The 20,187-nt window shown below is 49.4% G+C and overlaps 2 protein-coding genes and 1 pseudogene across 4 annotated transcripts; 2 read left to right on the forward strand and 1 right to left on the reverse strand.

The window, feature by feature from the left end:
• Positions 1-367: 367 nt before the first annotated feature.
• LOC117185126 (BTB/POZ domain-containing protein 7-like) lies at positions 368-1,830 on the forward strand (annotated as a pseudogene).
• Positions 1,831-6,861: 5,031 nt separating this feature from the next.
• LOC117184564 (uncharacterized) lies at positions 6,862-7,681 on the forward strand. The gene is made up of 2 exons (XM_033382818.1): positions 6,862-7,380; positions 7,437-7,681. Exons 1-2 carry the CDS (start codon positions 6,877-6,879, stop codon positions 7,578-7,580), a joined length of 648 nt encoding a protein of 215 aa, XP_033238709.1. The 5' UTR covers positions 6,862-6,876; the 3' UTR covers positions 7,581-7,681.
• Positions 7,682-9,657: 1,976 nt separating this feature from the next.
• On the reverse strand, positions 9,658-16,959 carry LOC117184780 (uncharacterized). Of its 3 annotated transcripts, none has more exons than XM_033383658.1 (2): positions 16,608-16,959; positions 9,658-10,788 (listed from the first exon to the last, which is right to left on the reverse strand). In XM_033383658.1, the coding sequence occupies exon 2, from the start codon at positions 10,768-10,770 to the stop codon at positions 9,823-9,825; it is 948 nt and encodes a 315-aa protein (XP_033239549.1). In that variant the 5' UTR covers positions 10,771-10,788; positions 16,608-16,959; the 3' UTR covers positions 9,658-9,822. The 3 variants fall into 3 exon arrangements, with proteins under 3 accessions (XP_033239549.1, XP_033239548.1, XP_033239550.1); XM_033383657.1 differs by lacking the exon at positions 16,608-16,959 and adding an exon at positions 15,374-15,768; XM_033383659.1 differs by lacking the exon at positions 16,608-16,959 and adding an exon at positions 10,857-10,983.
• Positions 16,960-20,187: the final 3,228 nt, after the last annotated feature.

Here is a 20,187-nt window from a genome sequence, read left to right on the forward strand (position 1 = left end):
GCAACCAAATGTGGTATTCACACTCCTGTTCGAACTCACTGTTAAACGTATATCTCGCCCCACCCCCCTCCGCTCCCACAAAAGAGGAAAATCTGTGGCATCCACAATATTGAAGAAACGAGATCGGATCATTTTTGTAGGCAAAAGGAAGAAATTAATTTGCAGTGGCTACGTAGCGCCCGACGACACGCTCAGACTGATTTTCTGTCTCTCTCGCACGCACTCTTTGTCGTGTCGTTCAATAATAGCGGCGTCTGCCGGAGGAGAGCCATACTGACTAAGTATCGGGTATATAGGTATAGTTGCGGTCTCCGCAGCAACTCAAAACGTTGCCCCTCGTTTTGTAATTTAATTGATGTATTGATAATTTGTAAACATTGATGAGTGCGTTGAACGTTCCTTTCACGTGCCCACGCGAATTGTATTAGACGAAATATTATACCGTTAACCTGGACATTATTGATTTGACACTGATTTTACGCGGTGTTGGATCGGGTACGTCGGCAGGATCACTAGGGGAAATGCATGCCTTAACCAACACAGGAAGAGTGCGTCCAACGACACTAGAGGAAGCTATGGAGCTTTACCAGATTGGTCGGTTTTGAGAGATTGATATTTTGGCGCAAGGCTATGAGGATTTAATACTCGATGTCCCTTGGTACTTTACCAACAATTTTAAAGTGGGGTTGCCAACCCCATGGCTCCGCGTGGATGTTTAGACAAGCATATCAGTACCTACGAGAAGAATTTACCGTTATTAGCACCTCACCTGTCCTGCACCAATTAGATAAAAAGCAACTGTTACATGTTCTGCAGAGTAATTTTTTACAAGCTTCTGAGCTAGAGATTCTGCAGGCTGTTCTTAAATGGGGAGAACAGGAGCTCATTCGCCGTATGGAAGATCGTGAACCAAGCTTGTTGTCACACACAGCTCACTCAGTTGCTCGCGAGGGCGTAAAAAAACGTGATTTGAGTGATGTAGAGCTGCGAGACATCATCGCAGAATTATTGCCTTTAGTGCGCATAGACCATGTTTTACCATCACATAGTGAGATACTCGGCCAAGCAATTCGTCGAGGTCTTGTCAGCACGCCACCTTCACATATGATTGGAGATGAACGAGAAAATTTACGTATCAATGCCTGGATACGTAGTGGTAGTAATCAGGGACTCTTTGTAAGACCACGTCTCTTTATGCCGTATTTTGAGGAAGTAAAGGCCTTGTTGAAGGATCGATTATCTTCATCTCACCACCAGGTGGAACTAATGCGTATGCGTAGGTCGCGACACCCGCCAGATATTCCTGATACCTTGAATATGGTGTCCCACATGAATGCAGCGGCTAATAATGGACTTTGTAGTGCTGTTAATCGTGGTGCTATTCATGAAAATATTGACATGATGGTAGGGTCGGCTGTTATACCAGCACCGGATAACCAAACTTTATTGGCAATGCGTAAACGCGAAAATAAACTTCGCCAGTCACCTATGTGCCAGCGTGCATTGATACTGCCACTTTCATCAAAACATGAAATTGAACGACAAATTCGGCTTCGGGTCGTGAGAGAATTATCTGATATTCTGGAAAGCTCACACCAATCCAGCTAGAAAAGTGATGATGTTCACAAAGAAAATCCGGGTGGAGTTGCGTCCACTACTCAAGGCGAGGACAATTTGCTTGAAGATGAAGATCAAAGCCCACCGCCATCACCAGCGGCTACTGGCTCAGTTCCGGGAAACACAACCGTTGGATCTTCTTTTTTATCGTCCTCGTCAATGGGATCGTCAGCATCATCAATCTGTGCCACCGATAGGGGTGTACTATTATAGCCGAAATCTCACTTTTCCGCGTCACCAATCAAATGGTCTTTTTGGTGTAGCCAGTATTTTAGCAACCAACTCTGGTCCTGCGCTTCAGTGTAGCTATGCACGTATTTCAGCGTCAGCGCGTCCACGAAATGAACTGCCGGCGTTAATAACTGAAGGGGACTTACGATTTCCGCATGGAAATAGCTTAGGCTTGGATATGAGAGTTGAGAACGGCGCATGTGCTTTGGACTCTGGAAATAGTCATCTTTGAGATATGATGCCGGATGTGGCCACAAAAATTAAACTAAAAATGTAATTTAACAATCTAGATAAATAAAATAAACTATTAAATAAAGCTTACGGAATTTTTCTCTTCGGCAAGGGCTTAAAATTAGATAATATGTATAATGTTAAAAATACTTAAGTATGTATATTATCTCTGGTATTTGCGAAGAAAAAACCAGTTTAAGTAATTTGTTTATTACATCTGCAACCCTTTTGCACCTTTGTTACTCGTTGACCCTAGTAGTTGGCAGATTACAACACACAATAAATTGACCTTCCTTGCCAAATCCAACCCACCATAAACTTAAGTCGTCGAATGCTTTACCCGTTTAATCTGTCGAAATGTATAAATTAACTAGACTCAAGATACCTCTTGGTCATATGGTCATATATTTCAGATGTTTTAGATTTTATATAGAAAGATATCTCTCTAGTGAAAGGGAGGTACTGAAGTAGTGTATCTTTCAGCGTCTGGCTCGAATTGGGAGTGTGAGATCGCTCCCCTGCGGTTGGCCGAGGTTTTTTCGTTCTATCAAGTTCCACCAATAGACTGAGCAAGACAAACAAAATAAATGTATGGGACCATATAGTCTGGAAGTGCCAGCTGAAGTTATATACATATGTATATTCATAAATGCAGGTTTCAAGCCGACGCCGTCTCGTAGCGCAGAAGGGGAGCGGCGCTCAATCAGCATGGCCAATCCGAGATAGGGGTGGGCGAAGCCAAGAAGCTGAAGATGCAGCACGCCAGAGATTTCTACTTTCACCCAATAAGCGCAGAGAAGGACCATTAGAAGCCGTTGCAAGGCGTGGCAAGGCGAATGGGACATGCACTGTAACCTGGAAAAAAATCATAGCTAACTATCATACCCTAACAAACCATATACTATATTAAAACTAGTCTTTAGTCTTCAACACATATGTAGCTATACCCCCAAACCATAATGGCCATAATTGGATAGCGAACCGACATTGTACATACATAAATCAGTCAAAAATTTCATAAAGCCCATAAACTTTATTATAAAGGGTATTATTATTAGGATTATTTTGGTTTTGTTATACCCGATACTCAAAATGAGTATTGGGGTATATTAGATTTGTGGTGAAAATAGATATGTGTAACGTCCAGAAGGAATCGTTTCCGACCCCATAAAGTATATATATTCTTGATCACCATCAATAGCCGAGTCGATTGAGCCCTGTCTGTCTGTCCGTCTGTCCGTCCCTATTAGCGCCTAGTGCTCAAAGACTATAAGAGCTAGAGCAACGATATTTTATATCTAGAATTCTGTGATATGTCACTGTTACAAGCCCTCACAAGGGGCGAAAATCTGTGGCATCCACAATTTTAGAGATACGAGAAAACAGAAAATGTTGAATCGCAGAGGATGACTATATCTTCTAGAATGCAAAATCAGAAGCAGATCGTATAATTATTATAGCCAGAATCAAGAAAACAATTTCATTCTTTCTCGCTCTGTCTTTCTCTAACACACAGGTTTCATGGTCAGCTTTGCTTATTGCAAAATATGAGTTAAAGGATCTCAGACACTATAAAAGCTAGAGAAACCAAATTTGGTATACACACTCCTGTGATATCGGAACTTGACCGTTTTATGTCAAAATTTCGCCACACCGCCTTCCGCCCCCGCAAAGGACGAAAATCTGGGGCATCCACAAATCTCAGAGACTATTAAGGCTAGAGCAACCAAATGTGGTATTCACACTTCTGTTCAAACTCACTGTTAAACGTATATCTCGCCCCACCCCCCTCCGCTCCCACAAAAGAGGAAAATCTGTGGCATCCACAATATTGAAGAAACGAGATCGGATCATTTTTGTTGGCAAAAGGAAGAAATTAATTTGCAGTGGCTACGCAGCGCCCGACGACACGCTCAGACTGATTTTCTGTCTCTCTCGCACGCACTCTTTGTCGTGTCGTTCAATAATAGCGGCGTCTGCCGGAGGAGAGCCATACTGACTAAGTATCGGGTATAAAGGTAGAGGTGCGGTCTCCGCAGCAACTTAAAACGTTGCCCCCCGTTTTGTAATTTAATTGCGAGTCGAACGCGCAACATTGATGAGTGAGTTTATGAGGGAGCGTACGCTCCACCCACATTTTTCCGCCCATCAACTCGCCGGCATTTTCGCATTGGAGGGACCCGGACCTACTTTATTAGAATTAAGATTTTCAGAACCAAACCCAACAACAACGACGCAGCGACGGCCAAAGGGAGGCGAGGAAAACACCGAGAACCAAAAACCAGCAACAACGACGCAGCAGCAGCCAAAGACGGTGAGGAATACACCGAGAAAGCAGAAACCCAACGACAACGACGCAGCAGCAGCCAAAGAGGGAGAGGCACCGACACAGCAACGGGGAGGAATACACCAAGAACCGAAACCTAACGGCACCGACACAGAAACGGGGAGGAATACACCAAGAAACAAAACCCAACGACAACAACGCAGCGGAAGCCAAAGAGAGAGAGGAATACACCAAGAGCCGAAACGGTAGCCATCAATTCAGCGACGGCCGAAGACGAGAAGCGCCGAAAAGATAAGCCGCCAGCGTCGACGCAGCAACGAAGCGCCGAAACGGTAAGCCCACAGCAGCAACGGCAGAAGAGAAACGCGGAAAACCAAAACCGAGTAACGACGCGCCAGCAGGGAAAAGAGAGACAAAAGTCACCGGCGCAGCGTAGACGCCGAACGACGGCGCCAGCCCTCTGCTGCCGCAAGAATGACGACGCTAACCGCCCACGCTGACGCTGGATCGGGAGAGCTCTGAGCCTGGAGGAAAAAAAAACGTGGATAGGTAATTCGATTGGGAGCAGTCGTAGGAGTCGGACGTGTTCGCGGAAAAATTCGAGTGGCTTGGAAAAAGTAAAAACACGTGGCGGTCCGGATCCACGCCAACGCTATCAGTGACACGGACAAGATCCTACATCGACGCTGCGACTACGGGGAGAAGACCCTGCATCGATACTACACTTACGGAGAGGAGATCCTGCATCTACGCTGCACCCACGGGGAAGAGGAGGCTTTCGACGAGTACAAGCGTGGGAGTTCAGGGGTAAGCTAGTCTCTAGACGTGTATACGGGCTGCTGAGCGGTGCGATACGTAGGGAACCAAGAAAGAATAAAGTGAAATATAAAGAAAATAACAGAAACATAGCCCGACCACCAACAATCTATACACTAGGGAACCTGGAGGCCCGGGGCTTCATCTTCTCTGCCCTTCCTCCCGCCTCTTGCCCGAGTCTGCGTGATTCCATCCCGTAGTTCGTAGCCCGACAGGATCCTGAGGCCGCTGTCCGGCGATTGCCTAGGCGTTCTCGGTGACACCTGTCGGCGTTCCCTCCGCATGATTCCCTCCAGTAGTTTGTGACCCCGCAGGGTCCCGAGGCCGCTATTCGACGATCGTCTAAGCGCTCCCGGTGACGCCTGTTGGTGTCTCGCCTGATCCCCGTAGTTCCCTGGGTCCCGAAGGGGCTGTCCGGCGATTGCTTAAGCCCTCTCGGCGATACCTGCCCTGTATGATAAAGACTTTCGCAGTAATGTTTAGCCCGATAGTGTCCCGTGAGTGCCTAGGCACTCTCGGCGATGCTTGCCGGTATCCCCTACCCTCGTAGTAATTCTTAGTTCGACAGCGTTCCGTAAGTGCTATCCGGCGATTGCCTAGGCACTCTCGGCGATGCCTGTCGATATCCCTGACCCCTGTAGTAATTCTTAGTTCGACAGTGTCCCGAAAGTGCTATTCGGCGATTGCCTAGGCACCCTCGGCGATGCTTGTCGATATCCCTGACCCCCCGTGGTAATTCTTAGTTCGACAGTGTCCCGTAAGTGCTATCCGGCGATTGCCTAGGCACTCTCGGTGATGCTTGTCGATATCCCAGACCCTCGTAGTAATTCTTATGCCGACAGGGTCCCGTAAGTACCGTCCGGCGATAGCCTAGGTACTCTCGGCGATACTTGTCGGTATTTCCGCATAGCAAAGTCTCCCTTTCCGCTTCGTAGTATCTCTAAGGCCGGCGGGGTCCCGTAAGTACTGTCCGGCGATAGCCTAGGTACTCTCGGCGACACCTGTCGGTATTATCGCATAGTAAAGACCTCCGTATTGATTCTGAGTTCGGTGGGGTCCTGAAGGCGCTATTCGGCGATCACCTGAGTGCTCTCGGTGAAACCGACTGCCACGTCCCACGCTACGATCGCTCCCGTCCGCGGGACTGCTGCCCCGTCCCCCATCGTCGGTCCGAAATACGGAGTCCCGGCAAGTTATAAATACTACTGTAATTTCGACCCTGGAGTAGACTGAGATATGTACCCCAGCCCAGGATCGCTTCCTTACACGTTTAACGTTCCTTTCACGTGCCCACGCGAATTGCATTAGACGAGATAATATACCGCTAACCTGGACATTATTGATTTGACACTGATTTGGGCGATTGGGCGTTTTTTAGAGATTGATATTTTGGCGCAAGGCTGTGAGGATTTAATACTCGATGTCCCTTGGTACTTTACCAACAATTTTAAAGTGGGGTTGCCAACTCCATGGCTCCGCGTGGGTGTTTAGACAAGCATATCAGTACCTGCGAGAAGAATTTACTGTTATTAGCACCTCACCTGTCCTGCACCAACTAGATAAAACGCAACTGTTACATGTTCTGCAGAGTAATTTTTTAACCAGCTCCTAAGCTAGAGATTCTGCACTTTATAATGTTGATAATCAGTTCCGCGAATACAACCATTATATCTTCTTTTTTATCGTGCTCGTCAATGGGATCGTCAGCATCATCAACCTGTGGCACCGATGGAGTACACCCCTATTATAGCCGAAATCTCACTTTTCCGCGTCACCAATCAAATGGTCTTTTTGGTGTAGCCATTATTTTAGCAACCAACCCTGGTCCTGCGCTTCAGTGTAGCTATGCACGTATTTCCGCGTCAGCGCGTCCACGAAATGAACTGCCGGCGTTAATAACTGAAGGGGACTTTCGATCTCCGCATGGAAATAGCTTGGGCTTGGATATTAGTGTTGAGAACGGCGCATGTGCTTTGGACTCTGGAAATAGTCATCTTTCAGATATGATGCCGGATGTGGCCATGGCCACCGCATCGTTAGGTCAGCTTCATTTATCGATTAGTACTGGAAATACTAGCGGCCGTAGCGTCGGCAGCAATAACGACATGCCAGAAAGTTTACAATTAGATTTGGGGGATGGTCCAAGCCCTCGCGTAGTTGGAAACGTTCCAAGTGCACTGACCTTGCGAAGTATACACGTAAGAATTTCCTTCTCGGTATTTATCCTAAAATAAAAATTTTCCATTAATTTCAGCACGCTCTGCCACAAAGCAACTATCACCGCTTCGTGCAGCGCTCTAGTTCGCCATTTGATATGATGCGTCATGGACAGTTATCGCCCACATCACACCCTCCAAATCCTGGGTCATTTAACTCTGGACCACCCAGGTTTTTATAGAGGTTGCAAGTGGGCCGAGATCCGGGGCACTTTATTTTGGCATGCCTTTCTGAACAAAAATTAAACTAAAAATGTAATTTAACAATCTAGATAAATAAAATAAACTAATAAATAAAGCTTACGGAATTTTTCTCTTCGGCAAGGGCTTAAAATTAGATAGTATGTATAATGTTAAAAATACTTAAGAATGTATATTATCTCTGGTATTTGCGAAGAAAAAACCAGTTTAAGTAATTTGTTTATTACATCTGCAACCCTTTTGCACCTTTGTTACTCGTTGACCCTAGTAGTTGGCAGATTGCAACACACAATAAATTGACCTTCCTTGCCAAATCCAACCCATCATAAACTTAAGTCGTCGAATGCTTTACCCGTTTAATCTGTCGAAATGTATAAAGTAACTAGACTCAAGATACCTCTTGGTCATATGGTCATATATTTCAGATGTTTTAGATTTTATATAGAAAGATATCTCTCTAGTGAAAGGGAGGTACTGAAGTAGTGTATCTTTCAGCGTCTGGCTCGAATTGGGAGTGTGAGATCGCTCCCCTGCGGTTGGCCGAGATTTTTTCGTTCTATCAAGTTCCACCAATAGACTGAGCAAGACAAACAACATAAATGTATGGGACCATATAGTCTGGAAGTGCCAGCTGAAGTTATATTCATGAATGCAGGTTTCAAGCCAGCCAGATCCAAAGCCGTCTCGTAGTGCAGAAGGGGAGCGGCGCTCGATCAGCATAACACAGCCGAGATAGGGGTGGGCGAAGCCAAGAAGCTGCGGATGCAGCACGCCAGAGATTTCTACTTTCACCCAATAAGCGCAGAGAAGGACCATTAGAAGCCGTTGCAAGGTGTGGCAAGGCGAATGGGACATGCACTGTAACCTGGAAAAAAAGCATAGCTAACTATCATACCCTAACAAACCATATACTATATTAAAACTAGTCTTTAGTCTTCAACACATATGTAGCTATACCCCCAAACCATAATGGCCATAATTGGATAGCGAACCGACATTGTACATACATAAATCAGTCAAAAATTTCATAAAGCCCATAAACTTTATTATAAAAGTTATTATTATTAGGATTATATTTGGTTTTGTTATACCCGATACTCAAAATGAGTATTGTGGAGATTTGTGGTGAAAATAGATGTGTGTAACGTCCAGAAGGAATCGTTTCCGACCCCATAAAGTATATATATTCTTGATCACCATCAATAGCCGAGTCGATTGAGCCCTGTCTGTCTGTCCGTCCCTATTAGCGCCTAGTGCTCAAAGACTATAAGAGCTAGAGCAACGATATTTTATATCTAGAATTCTGTGATATGTCACTGTTACAAGCCCTCACAAGGGGCGAAAATCTGTGGCATCCACAATTTTAGAGATACGAGAAAACAGAAAATGTTGAATCGCAGCGGATGACTATATCTTCTAGAATGCAAAATCAGAAGCAGATCGTATAATTATTATAGGCAGAATCAAGAAAACAATTTCATTCTTTCTCGCTCTGTCTTTCTCTAACACACAGGTTTCATGGTCGGCTTTGCTTATTGCAAAATATGAGTTAAAGGATCTGTTTGTAGTGGAGCGGATCGAGGATCAATTATCCAACGGCGAGGTGTATGTTCCAGTAACCCTCCTAGCAGTCGTCACAGAAAGGAAAGGCCGATGGGTTTCGTTGTGTGTATATGTATATATATATTGTTCATGTATTGATTCGGTATTCGCGCGGTATGTCGACAGGTTGAAGCGGGGGTGAAAACGTAACTAACTCTCTATGCCTTATGCTCTATGCTTTATGCTGCCCGCGCTGACTTTGGGCCTCGACTGTTGATGCGTCTCTCTCTCTCTGTGTGCCACTGCCACTGCCACTGCCACTGCCTCTCCGCGTGTGTGCGTGTGGCTTTGGGGCAGGCATCGAGTTGGGGGTTGCACCCAACTCTTTTGCCACCAGCAACATGCAGCATGGAGCCTGCCGCATGCAGTAGAGGCAGAGGCCTGGCCAAAGTTGGCAGAAAACTTAATGTGCGCTTTTTCCATTATCCCCGGGAATATAACCCCAGGCATTGCCGTGAGCGCCGTGTGGATCGTGGATTGTGGATCCGAGCGCCCCTCCGAGCGCGCGAGCGCGAGCCGGGACCGAGGCGCGCGGAGCCGGCACAGTGCCCGGAAACTGTCCATTGCTAGCCTGAACATCCTCCCCCCCCCTTGCAGGATTGCAAAGACTAATGGGGTGGCCTATGGCTGGGTGCACGCCCCCGACACGATCCATCCAAAAACGGTGCTCTGGGCCACCGGCAGGCCGTCCTCACGCGCAAGGAACCCGGGCTGGATCACCTTCGGGTAGACATCTGCTCCCAAGATGAGCGAGATTGTCGCCGGTCGATGGAATTGTTCATCGGCAAGCCTCAGGTCACCGAAACGCGCCCGCACGGAATCGCTCAGCTGTCGGATAGGCGTGCGGATGCGCACACGGGGCTCGACCTTGAGCATCGTCTCCAACTGGAAGTCGCCCATTTTGGCGCGGATCACCGCCGTACACACTTTCTCGTCCCCCACACAAGTGGTGGGCAACTTGAAGGCGCTGGCCAAGGAGTCGTCAATACAGCTCACCGGCGTGCATGGGTCGATGAGCGCCGCCGTCTCGAAGTTTTTGGAACCCGTATCCAAGACCACCAGCGCCGTCGGGAGTAGGATGAGGCTTCGATGTTGTAGAAGTGAGTCGACGGATGGTGCCGGGGGCCCTGCCACGGGGCGGCTCACGGGGAGACGCGGGCGGCGGTCGGCGTGGGCCGACGTGGATGGCGACGATGCAGCCGAGGCTGAGCGGGCTGGACGCCGATGTCGGCGTTTGACGTGGGGCGCTGTAGATGGCGACGATGCTCCTGAGGCCGAGCGGACTGGACGACGCGACGAGGGTATGTGGAGTAGAGTGTGGTGGTTTTTTCCACACACCCGGCACAGCCCGCCACTGCGACAATCCTGGCCGGAGTGTTGGTGGGCCAGGCAGTTCCCGCAATATTTGTTAATGAGGACAGCTCGGAGTCTCTTCTCAGGGCTCAGGCGAAGGAAATGGTGACAGGTCCGTAGCGGATGAATTCCTCGGCAGACCCGGCAACGGTACGAGTTGATCCCTCGATCACGCCGGCTCTCCGTGGTGCGGCTGGCGCGGATCCGTGGGGCCATGTCTGGATGAGGATGGAACTAGGATGGAATAGAGAAGTCGAAGAAGTATTAGTACGGAGCTGTGAATGGGACAAGTGCACATTCACGTTATTGTTGGATGGAACTACGGGGTTCTACTGGCAGGAGAACGACCTTGACAATCGGTCTTTTGAGGGTACCGCGGGCAGTAAGGATATCCACCACACGGACCCTGTCGTCGGCACCGGGATACACGGAAGTAATCCTTCCGAGCCGCCATTCGTTGGACGGCAGGTTATCCTCCTTGATGACTGATATGGTAGTATCTGCCAACCTGCAGATTTGGCGTCGGCGTCTGCCACTTAGTCCGTTTGTGGAGCTCCTTGAGGTATTCCTCCTTCCACCTTTGACAGAACTGTTGGTTGAGGGCCTTCAAATGCTGCCACCGATTGATGATCGAATTAAGGTTCCCCTTTATTTCGGGCTCGGCCGTACTCATTAAGGGCCCCCCAATAAGGAAGTGCCCGGGAGTGAGGGCTAGCAGCTCCGTCGGATCATCGGACATCGGTGAGAGCGGCCTGGAATTGAGGCACGCTTCAATCTTCGCGAGCAGCGTAGAAAGCTCTTCAAACGTATACCTCCGAGTGGACGTGGCCTTGTAGAAGAGAGTTTTGAAACTCTTCACTCCGGCTTCCCATAGGCCTCCCATATGTGAAGCTCCTGGTGGGATGAAGCGCCACGAAACCCGCTGATGGCTATACGCATCAGTCACCGAGTCCTTAAACGCGTCAAGGAAGTCACTGGAAAGCAGGGTTGCTGCACCAACGAAGGTTTTTCCATTATCTGAATGGATACGCTGTGGACATCCGCGCCTTGCGACAAAACGAGCGAAGGCGGCGAGAAATTTTTCGGTGGTGAGGTCGGACGTGGGTTCTAAATGTATCGCCTTTGTGGAAAAACACACGAATACGCACACATACCCCTTCGTGATCAGACATGCTCTCCCTGTATAGTTCCGTATTTCGAAAGGACCCGCGTAATCAATCCCTGTATGCGTAAACGGTCTGGAAAAGGACGACCGCTCGGTTGGGAGATCTCCCATCATTTGGGTTTGCAACCTTCTTTTGTGAATAACGCAGACCTTGCAGGAGTTCACAACCCCCTTCATAAGCCTTTGAACCTTTGGAATCCAATACTTTGATCGAATGAGGCGCACTATCAATTGGTTGCCGCCATGAAGAGTTATCCGGTGTGTAAATTGCGCGAGAAGGCGAGACAATTGACAATTATATGGGAGAATGATCGGATGTCGTTCGTCGTATCTTAGCACTTCAGAGCCTGCGACACGGCCGCATGCTCTGATCAACCCATGGCGGTCTAGGAAAGGGTTCATGTTCAGGATAGAACTTGACCTTGGCATTGGCCGCTTACCGCTTAGGCAGCGGTACTCCTCGGGGTATTCTCTACGCTGCGTCTCTAGGATAAGAGTTTTTTCAGCTTCGGTAATTTCGCCGCTCGTAAGATGGCCCTTTTGCGCGGTGGCTAACTTCCGGCAGCGCTTGGTGAAGCGCAGGATATATGCACGGACTCGTAGAGCTCTCTCCAGATTGGAGAATCGTTCGAGGAAGTCTTCGGCTGGGTTGAGTGCGAAATGGGCTTTTACAGTTCGCTGCTCTAAGGTCATAACGGGGGAGTTATTAACTGGTGCCGGCCATTGATCTCGGCCCTTCTGCAGCCAAGTTGGTCCGTGCCACCAGAGTTGGTTCTCCACCAACTCCTGTAACGGCACGCCTCTGCTGGCTAAGTCCGCGGGGTTCTGTTCGGATGGAACGTGGCACCACTTCTCAATATCGGTCGCTTGAGATATCCTAGTCACTCGGTTGGCAAGAAAAGGAGCACAATTGACTCCGAAGGTTACGGTCTTAAGTTCATAGTCGCGGATGAGTCCCTCCTTGTTTCGAAATAATATTCGCTGGAAAGGGGTGTGTTTCGGGTCAACCCAAATTTGGCGATACATCTTGGTGATGTCCGCGTTGAAAACGTACCGGAAATAGCGCCACTTCAGGATCTGGAGGGTCAAGTCAGATTGGAGGACCGGGCCGGCGTGCAGAAGATCATTCAAACTCACACCGTTGGTCGACGGGCTGGATGCGTTAAATACCACGCGGACCTTCGTGGTAGTGCTCTCAGGCTTGAAGACAGCGTGGTGCGGAAGGTAGTAGGTTGAGGACCCATGAGTCGGAGGAACTTCTGTCATATGTTCAAGCTCTAGGTATTCTTGGATTACGGTGTCGTACTGCTCTTGTAGGGGACCGTTTCTTTTCAAGCGATTTTCGTTTCTTAGGAACTGGGCCAGCGCGGCTGCCCTTGAATACCCCAGATCTGATCCGGGATGATCTGGGTCGCGAAACGGTAACGTGACGACGTATTTCCCGCTTGGCGTTCTTGACGTAGTTCGGAGGAAATTTCTTTCGCAGTACGAATCCGATTCGCTTTCTATTTTAGTAGGAATGTCCTCCACCTCCCAAAACTTTGTGAGGAGTTTGTCCAACGGAGTCTCTAGCTCGGTGGAAATTTGCGTGGAGAAGGATGCGACCCGGCCTTGTACCGTGTTTGGCACTGGGCCTGTAAGAACCCACCCGAAAATGGTTTCCTGTCCGAGGAGAGATCCACAGATGTTCGTCTGTGAGCCGCTCAAGAGGATGGATGGAAGGATGTCGGCACCAATCAGGACATCTATTTGTGAGCTTTCGTAAAATGTCGGGTCTGCCCATGGCAGGTTTGGCAAGTCTCGCAACGAGTGTTGCGGGATCGGATGGGAGGGAAGGCTGCCTGATAGTTCCGGCAGGACATAGGCTGTGGCGTCCAATTGTAAGCCCGGCTTAGTCGGGGAACGGATGGAAAAATGGCAGAGTTTCTTGGACTGAGCGGATATTGTCTGATTGAGGCCCGAGACCTGTGCCTGGGCGAGTCGGAATGGCAACTTAATGATCTGGAAGAGACGTTCCGTAATGAACGTCGCCTCGGAGCCCGGGTCGATTAGAGCGCGGGCGCGAAAATTTGTCCCCAAGTGGCAAATATTAATAATAGCCGTGCCTAGGAGTACCGCCCTCTTGCCGGAGGCGAAATAGTTCTGAACGCTAGGCTGAGCTTCGGCAGGAGTCGGAAGTGGTACGGAATTGGGCACGGATTGGCTGGAAACTGGAGTGCCACGGTGCAGCAGCGTATGATGCCGGTCTCCACACGTGTTGCAGTTGTGGGCGCTTTGGCATTCACGAATCTGGTGCCCTCTTGCGAAACAGTTTAAGCAAAGCATTTTTTGCTTAATATAGCTGGAGCGAGCATCAGGTCTCATCTGAAGGAATTGAGGGCACACCCGGATCGGATGGTTCTCTTTGGAGCAAAGATCACACGCTCTCCGCTTCGGATCCACAGTTGTTCCGAAAGAGTGAACCCGCCTTGCAACAGGGCTCTCTTGGGAACGGAAAGGGTTGGGATTGCCCTTTGACCTCTCTGACATGGGTAGACTCGCCCTGGAGTGAGCCTGAGTCTCCATGCCTGGATGGCCGTCCTCGGTCACCTCGAGAGACAGGTACCGCTCCGCCAGGAACTTGTCCATAGCGTGCCAGGTGGGAATTTCGGACTTGTGGGTCACGGACTGCTCCCAAAGCTCCAAAGTCGTTTTCGGCAACTTCGCGGATATGAGGTACACTAACACTCCGTCAGCGAAAATGCTGTCTGTGGAGACCTCGGAGTGGTTGAGTGTCGTAAGGCACTTGTGGACGGCCCTCTGAAGCTCTTTTAGCGCTGCAGCTGACTCGGTGCGGATTTGGGGCAGACTGAAAAGGATCTTCAGCTGTGCTTTGAGTATCAGCCTCTTGTTCTGGAAACGCTCACGGAGGGCGCTCCATGCGGACGCGAACCCTTCGTTCGTGAGTGGAGCCTGTGCCACTATGTCGTGGGCCTCACCGCTTGTTTTTTTGTTGAGGTGGAACAGTTTTTCTACTGGAGCCAACCTAGGGTTCTCTATATATATGGCGGTGAACAGGTCTCGGAACGTGGGCCACTGCTGATAGTCCCCACTGAAAACTTCAGTGTCACATGGAGGAAGACGGCAACCGCCGGACGTCGGCACTTGAACGGCCAGTTGAGGCGTGTGAGGGACAGTCGGGGGTTCGAGCTGATCGTTCAGTTCGGCAAGGCATTGCGCGTAGACCGCGTAGCAGTCATCGTACATCCCCTGGACGTCAGCTACCCCCTCTGGATCTACTTCCGTTATCGCCTCCACACAGGCCTCGAACTCCGCGTCCACCTTCGCCCACAGGCTTCGGAGTTGATCTCGATGGACTTGGGAGAGCGAGCGGGTTGGTGTGCTAGCATCTGGAGCGCTGAGCTTCTGGTCGAAGCGTGTCAGTCTGCTTGCAGCCAAGGCAAACTTAGACCGTGCGGAACTGGCGGCCGATTGGGCCATAGTGCTCGGAACCGTGCGAGGGACGACCGAGGGGAGCAACAAGGCCTCAAAGGCATGTGGTGCGTGAGCCCTGGACGTGGTCGGACCTCGCTCAGTTGGGGACGGACGGGAAGATGTGGGCGTAGCGATTGAGCCGATGGAGCTGGGTGGATGGGTTAAACTCAGCGAACTCACCCGCTTAAACTTCTTGCGAGATTTCTTATCACCAGTGGGCATGGTTGGCTGATGGATTTGCGATAACGCGTATCAGAGTCGCAAAGCAGGTGAGCGGAATGGAGAAGTGGAAGTTTTGAACGACGAACCGTGGATATGTGGCCTTGGCGGAATTTATCGCGAGTATTTATATAGTAGAAGTCGGGCTCCGTGGCCGGAATATAAATATAAAATACTACGATCAAATACAAAAAAAAAAATGTCCAACCAAGAGCGACTAATGGATGAGCAATGATATTGATGCACAAGGTCCCCCTATATAGAGTCGGTTACAAAACGAATGTTCAAAACAATATACCCTTGAAAAGCAGGGTAGCGCGTCACTTGGCGTTCCGTTACGGTCAAGCGCGGCACCGAAAAATATTCTCCCACCAACAACAACGCAAGCAAACGGTGGAGAAGCGAAAGCGAAAGGAAAAATGAACAGAATGCGTCGCTGCTGTTGCTTGTATGTGTGTGTGTGTATGGGTGTAAGTGCTAGGTACCGTGGCTTGGATTAACGACCCCCCCTTTTGACGAGATTGAAACAACGGGTAAAAAAAAAAACGGAGTAACCGTTTTATGAGGTAATACAATATATGTATGTATATACAGATGTGCAAGAGTTGTTAGTTGAAAATGCGTGCGCATATGTAAGATGATATGTATGGAGTCGTGTTTTATTTTTATTGGCAATATAATGAGTTAAATAAAGATTGGTTGTGATTTGTGATTTGTTATTCTATATTCTTTAAAACAAACGAAAGAACTGTAACCCGTTGAGCATGCACGGAATGAACACCAAATTAATTGCAAGAATATGTCTTTTTGTTTGTTGCCAGCCGCTTGGATTGCGTTGCTTACACATACATATGTACATATGTATGTATGTTGGTGTGCATGTGCAGTTGTCAGCAGCGAAAGCTCAGCTGGTAGCTGGGAGCGGTAGGAATATGATTTACAGACAGCTATGTATATATTAATGTGGGCACTGGATCGGAGGAGGAACGCAGGAGCTAGCTCGGATCAAATTAAACCTTTGGAGAAATAGGAGGCCACAACCGTTGGCAGAACGAAGTATGGTTTAATTTGGAGCTAGAGCGAGAAAGGCATATATGTGCATATGTATGCCGCGGGCACTCGGACTGGGATGGGAAACTCGCACAAAATCACTGCACTGGTGTTGGGCACAATCGAAGGGTTGTACTTATCTTACACTTGGAGCGATCCGCCGATGCTGGCTGGGGTGAGCTTCTCCTTATGGGGAAGGCGAAGATCCGGCTCGAAGGACCAATGTTTGTAGTGGAGCGGATCGAGGATCAATTATCCAACGGCGAGGTGTATGTTCCAGTAACCCTCCTAGCAGTCGTCACAGAAAGGAAAGGCCGATGGGTTTCGTTGTGTGTATATGTATATATATATTGTTCATGTATTGATTCGGTATTCGCGCGGTATGTCGACAGGTTGAAGCGGGGGTGAAAACGTAACTAACTCTCTATGCCTTATGCTCTATGCTTTATGCTGCCTTTGTGCTGCCGTGAGCGCCGTGTGGATCGTGGATTGTGGATCCGAGCGTATCGGGTATAAAGGTAGAGGTGCGGTCTCCGCAGCAACTTAAAACGTTGCCCCCCGTTTTGTAATTTAATTGCGAGTCGAACGCGCAACATTGATGAGTGAGTTTATGAGGGAGCGTACGCTCCACCCACATTTTCCGCCCATCAACTCGCCGGCATTTTCGCATTGGAGGGACCCGGACCTACTTTATTAGAATTAAGATTTTCAGAACCAAACCCAACAACAACGACGCAGCGACGGCCAAAGGGAGGCGAGGAAAACACCGAGAACCAAACACCAGCAACAACGACGCAGCAGCAGCCAAAGACGGTGAGGAATACACCGAGAAAGCAGAAACCCAACGACAACGACGCAGCAGCAGCCAAAGAGGGAGAGGCACCGACACAGCAACGGGGAGGAATACACCAAGAACCGAAACCTAACGGCACCGACACAGAAACGGGGAGGAATACACCAAGAAACAAAACCCAACGACAACAACGCAGCGGAAGCCAAAGAGAGAGAGGAATACACCAAGAGCCGAAACGGTAGCCATCAATTCAGCGACGGCCGAAGACGAGAAGCGCCGAAAAGATAAGCCGCCAGCGTCGACGCAGCAACGAAGCGCCGAAACGGTAAGCCCACAGCAGCAACGGCAGAAGAGAAACGCGGAAAACCAAAACCGAGTAACGACGCGCCAGCAGGGAAAAGAGAGACAAAAGTCACCGGCGCAGCGTAGACGCCGAACGACGGCGCCCGCCCTCTGCTGCCGCAAGAATGACGACGCTAACCGCCCACGCTGACGCTGGATCGGGAGAGCTCTGAGCCTGGAGGAAAAAAAAACGTGGATAGGTAATTCGATTGGGAGCAGTCGTAGGAGTCGGACGTGTTCGCGGAAAAATTCGAGTGGCTTGGAAAAAGTAAAAACACGTGGCGGTCCGGATCCACGCCAACGCTATCAGTGACACGGACAAGATCCTACATCGACGCTGCGACTACGGGGAGAAGACCCTGCATCGATACTACACTTACGGAGAGGAGATCCTGCATCTACGCTGCACCCACGGGGAAGAGGAGGCTTTCGACGAGTACAAGCGTGGGAGTTCAGGGGTAAGCTAGTCTCTAGACGTGTATACGGGCTGCTGAGCGGTGCGATACGTAGGGAACCAAGAAAGAATAAAGTGAAATATAAAGAAAATAACAGAAACATAGCCCGACCACCAACAATCTATACACTAGGGAACCTGGAGGCCCGGGGCTTCATCTTCTCTGCCCTTCCTCCCGCCTCTTGCCCGAGTCTGCGTGATTCCATCCCGTAGTTCGTAGCCCGACAGGATCCTGAGGCCGCTGTCCGGCGATTGCCTAGGCGTTCTCGGTGACACCTGTCGGCGTTCCCTCCGCATGATTCCCTCCAGTAGTTTGTGACCCCGCAGGGTCCCGAGGCCGCTATTCGACGATCGTCTAAGCGCTCCCGGTGACGCCTGTTGGTGTCTCGCCTGATCCCCGTAGTTCCCTGGGTCCCGAAGGTGCTGTCCGGCGATTGCTTAAGCCCTCTCGGCGATACCTGCCCTGTATGATAAAGACTTTCGCAGTAATGTTTAGCCCGATAGTGTCCCGTGAGTGCCTAGGCACTCTCGGCGATGCTTGCCGGTATCCCCGACCCTCGTAGTAATTCTTAGTTCGACAGCGTTCCGTAAGTGCTATCCGGCGATTGCCTAGGCACTCTCGGCGATGCCTGTCGATATCCCTGACCCCCGTAGTAATTCTTAGTTCGACAGTGTCCCGAAAGTGCTATTCGGCGATTGCTTAGGCACCCTCGGCGATGCTTGTCGATATCCCTGACCCCCCGTGGTAATTCTTAGTTCGACAGTGTCCCGTAAGTGCTATCCGGCGATTGCCTAGGCACTCTCGGTGATGCTTGTCGATATCCCAGACCCTCGTAGTAATTCTTAGGCCGACAGGGTCCCGTAAGTACCGTCCGGCGATAGCCTAGGTACTCTCGGCGATACTTGTCGGTATTTCCGCATAGCAAAGTCTCCCTTTCCGCTTCGTAGTATCTCTAAGGCCGGCGGGGTCCCGTAAGTACTGTCCGGCGATAGCCTAGGTACTCTCGGCGACACCTGTCGGTATTATCGCATAGTAAAGACCTCCGTATTGATTCTGAATTCGGTGGGGTCCTGAAGGCGCTATTCGGCGATCACCGGAGTGCTCTCGGTGAAACCGACTGCCACGTCCCACGCTACGATCGCTCCCGTCCGCGGGACTGCTGCCCCGTCCCCCATCGTCGGTCCGAAATACGGAGTCCCGGCAAGTTATAAATACTACTGTAATTTCGACCCTGGAGTAGACTGAGATATGTACCCCAGCCCAGGATCGCTTCCTTACACGTTTAACGTTCCTTTCACGTGCCCACGCGAATTGCATTAGACGAGATAATATACCGCTAACCTGGACATTATTGATTTGACACTGATTTGGGCGATTGGGCGTTTTTTAGAGATTGATATTTTGGCGCAAGGCTGTGAGGATTTAATACTCGATGTCCCTTGGTACTTTACCAACAATTTTAAAGTGGGGTTGCCAACTCCATGGCTCCGCGTGGGTGTTTAGACAAGCATATCAGTACCTGCGAGAAGAATTTACTGTTATTAGCACCTCACCTGTCCTGCACCAACTAGATAAAACGCAACTGTTACATGTTCTGCAGAGTAATTTTTTAACCAGCTCCTGAGCTAGAGATTGTGCACTTTATAATGTTGATAATCAGTTCCGCGAAGTTCCGCGAACCGTTAATTGGACGTTGACATGCAATGACTGCATCTAACAAGAGGCGATGCAATTACTGCACCGTCAAGTGGCCCGTGTGACACCAGCAGAAGGCTGTTACGCGCGGATCCCAGGCAAAACGCAGCCCTCCTCCCGCCCAACCGACCGAGGGGCGCTGCCGCATGACGCGCGGTGCGTAGCCGAACCAAACGCGAGCATGCAAGAAAGATAGATATTAGACTAACCTTCGAGGAAAATTAGCACTAAACTTATTAAGAAATTAAGCATGCAATAAAATACAAAATACAAATACCACTACAATTACTAATTACTAGAAAGGTGTGTAAGGATTAGTAATTTAATAAGAGGAAGAGAATTAGTGGAGGATATAATATGGTAGAGGGAATTATAGTCCGAGCATAAGACCCTAAATGGTTCATGCAAGGAATAATTCGATCTACAAAGTGGAAGGAACA

This window comes from Drosophila pseudoobscura, chromosome X (genome assembly GCF_009870125.1).
Source record: "Drosophila pseudoobscura strain MV-25-SWS-2005 chromosome X, UCI_Dpse_MV25, whole genome shotgun sequence".
NCBI lineage: Eukaryota > Metazoa > Arthropoda > Insecta > Diptera > Drosophilidae > Drosophila > Drosophila pseudoobscura.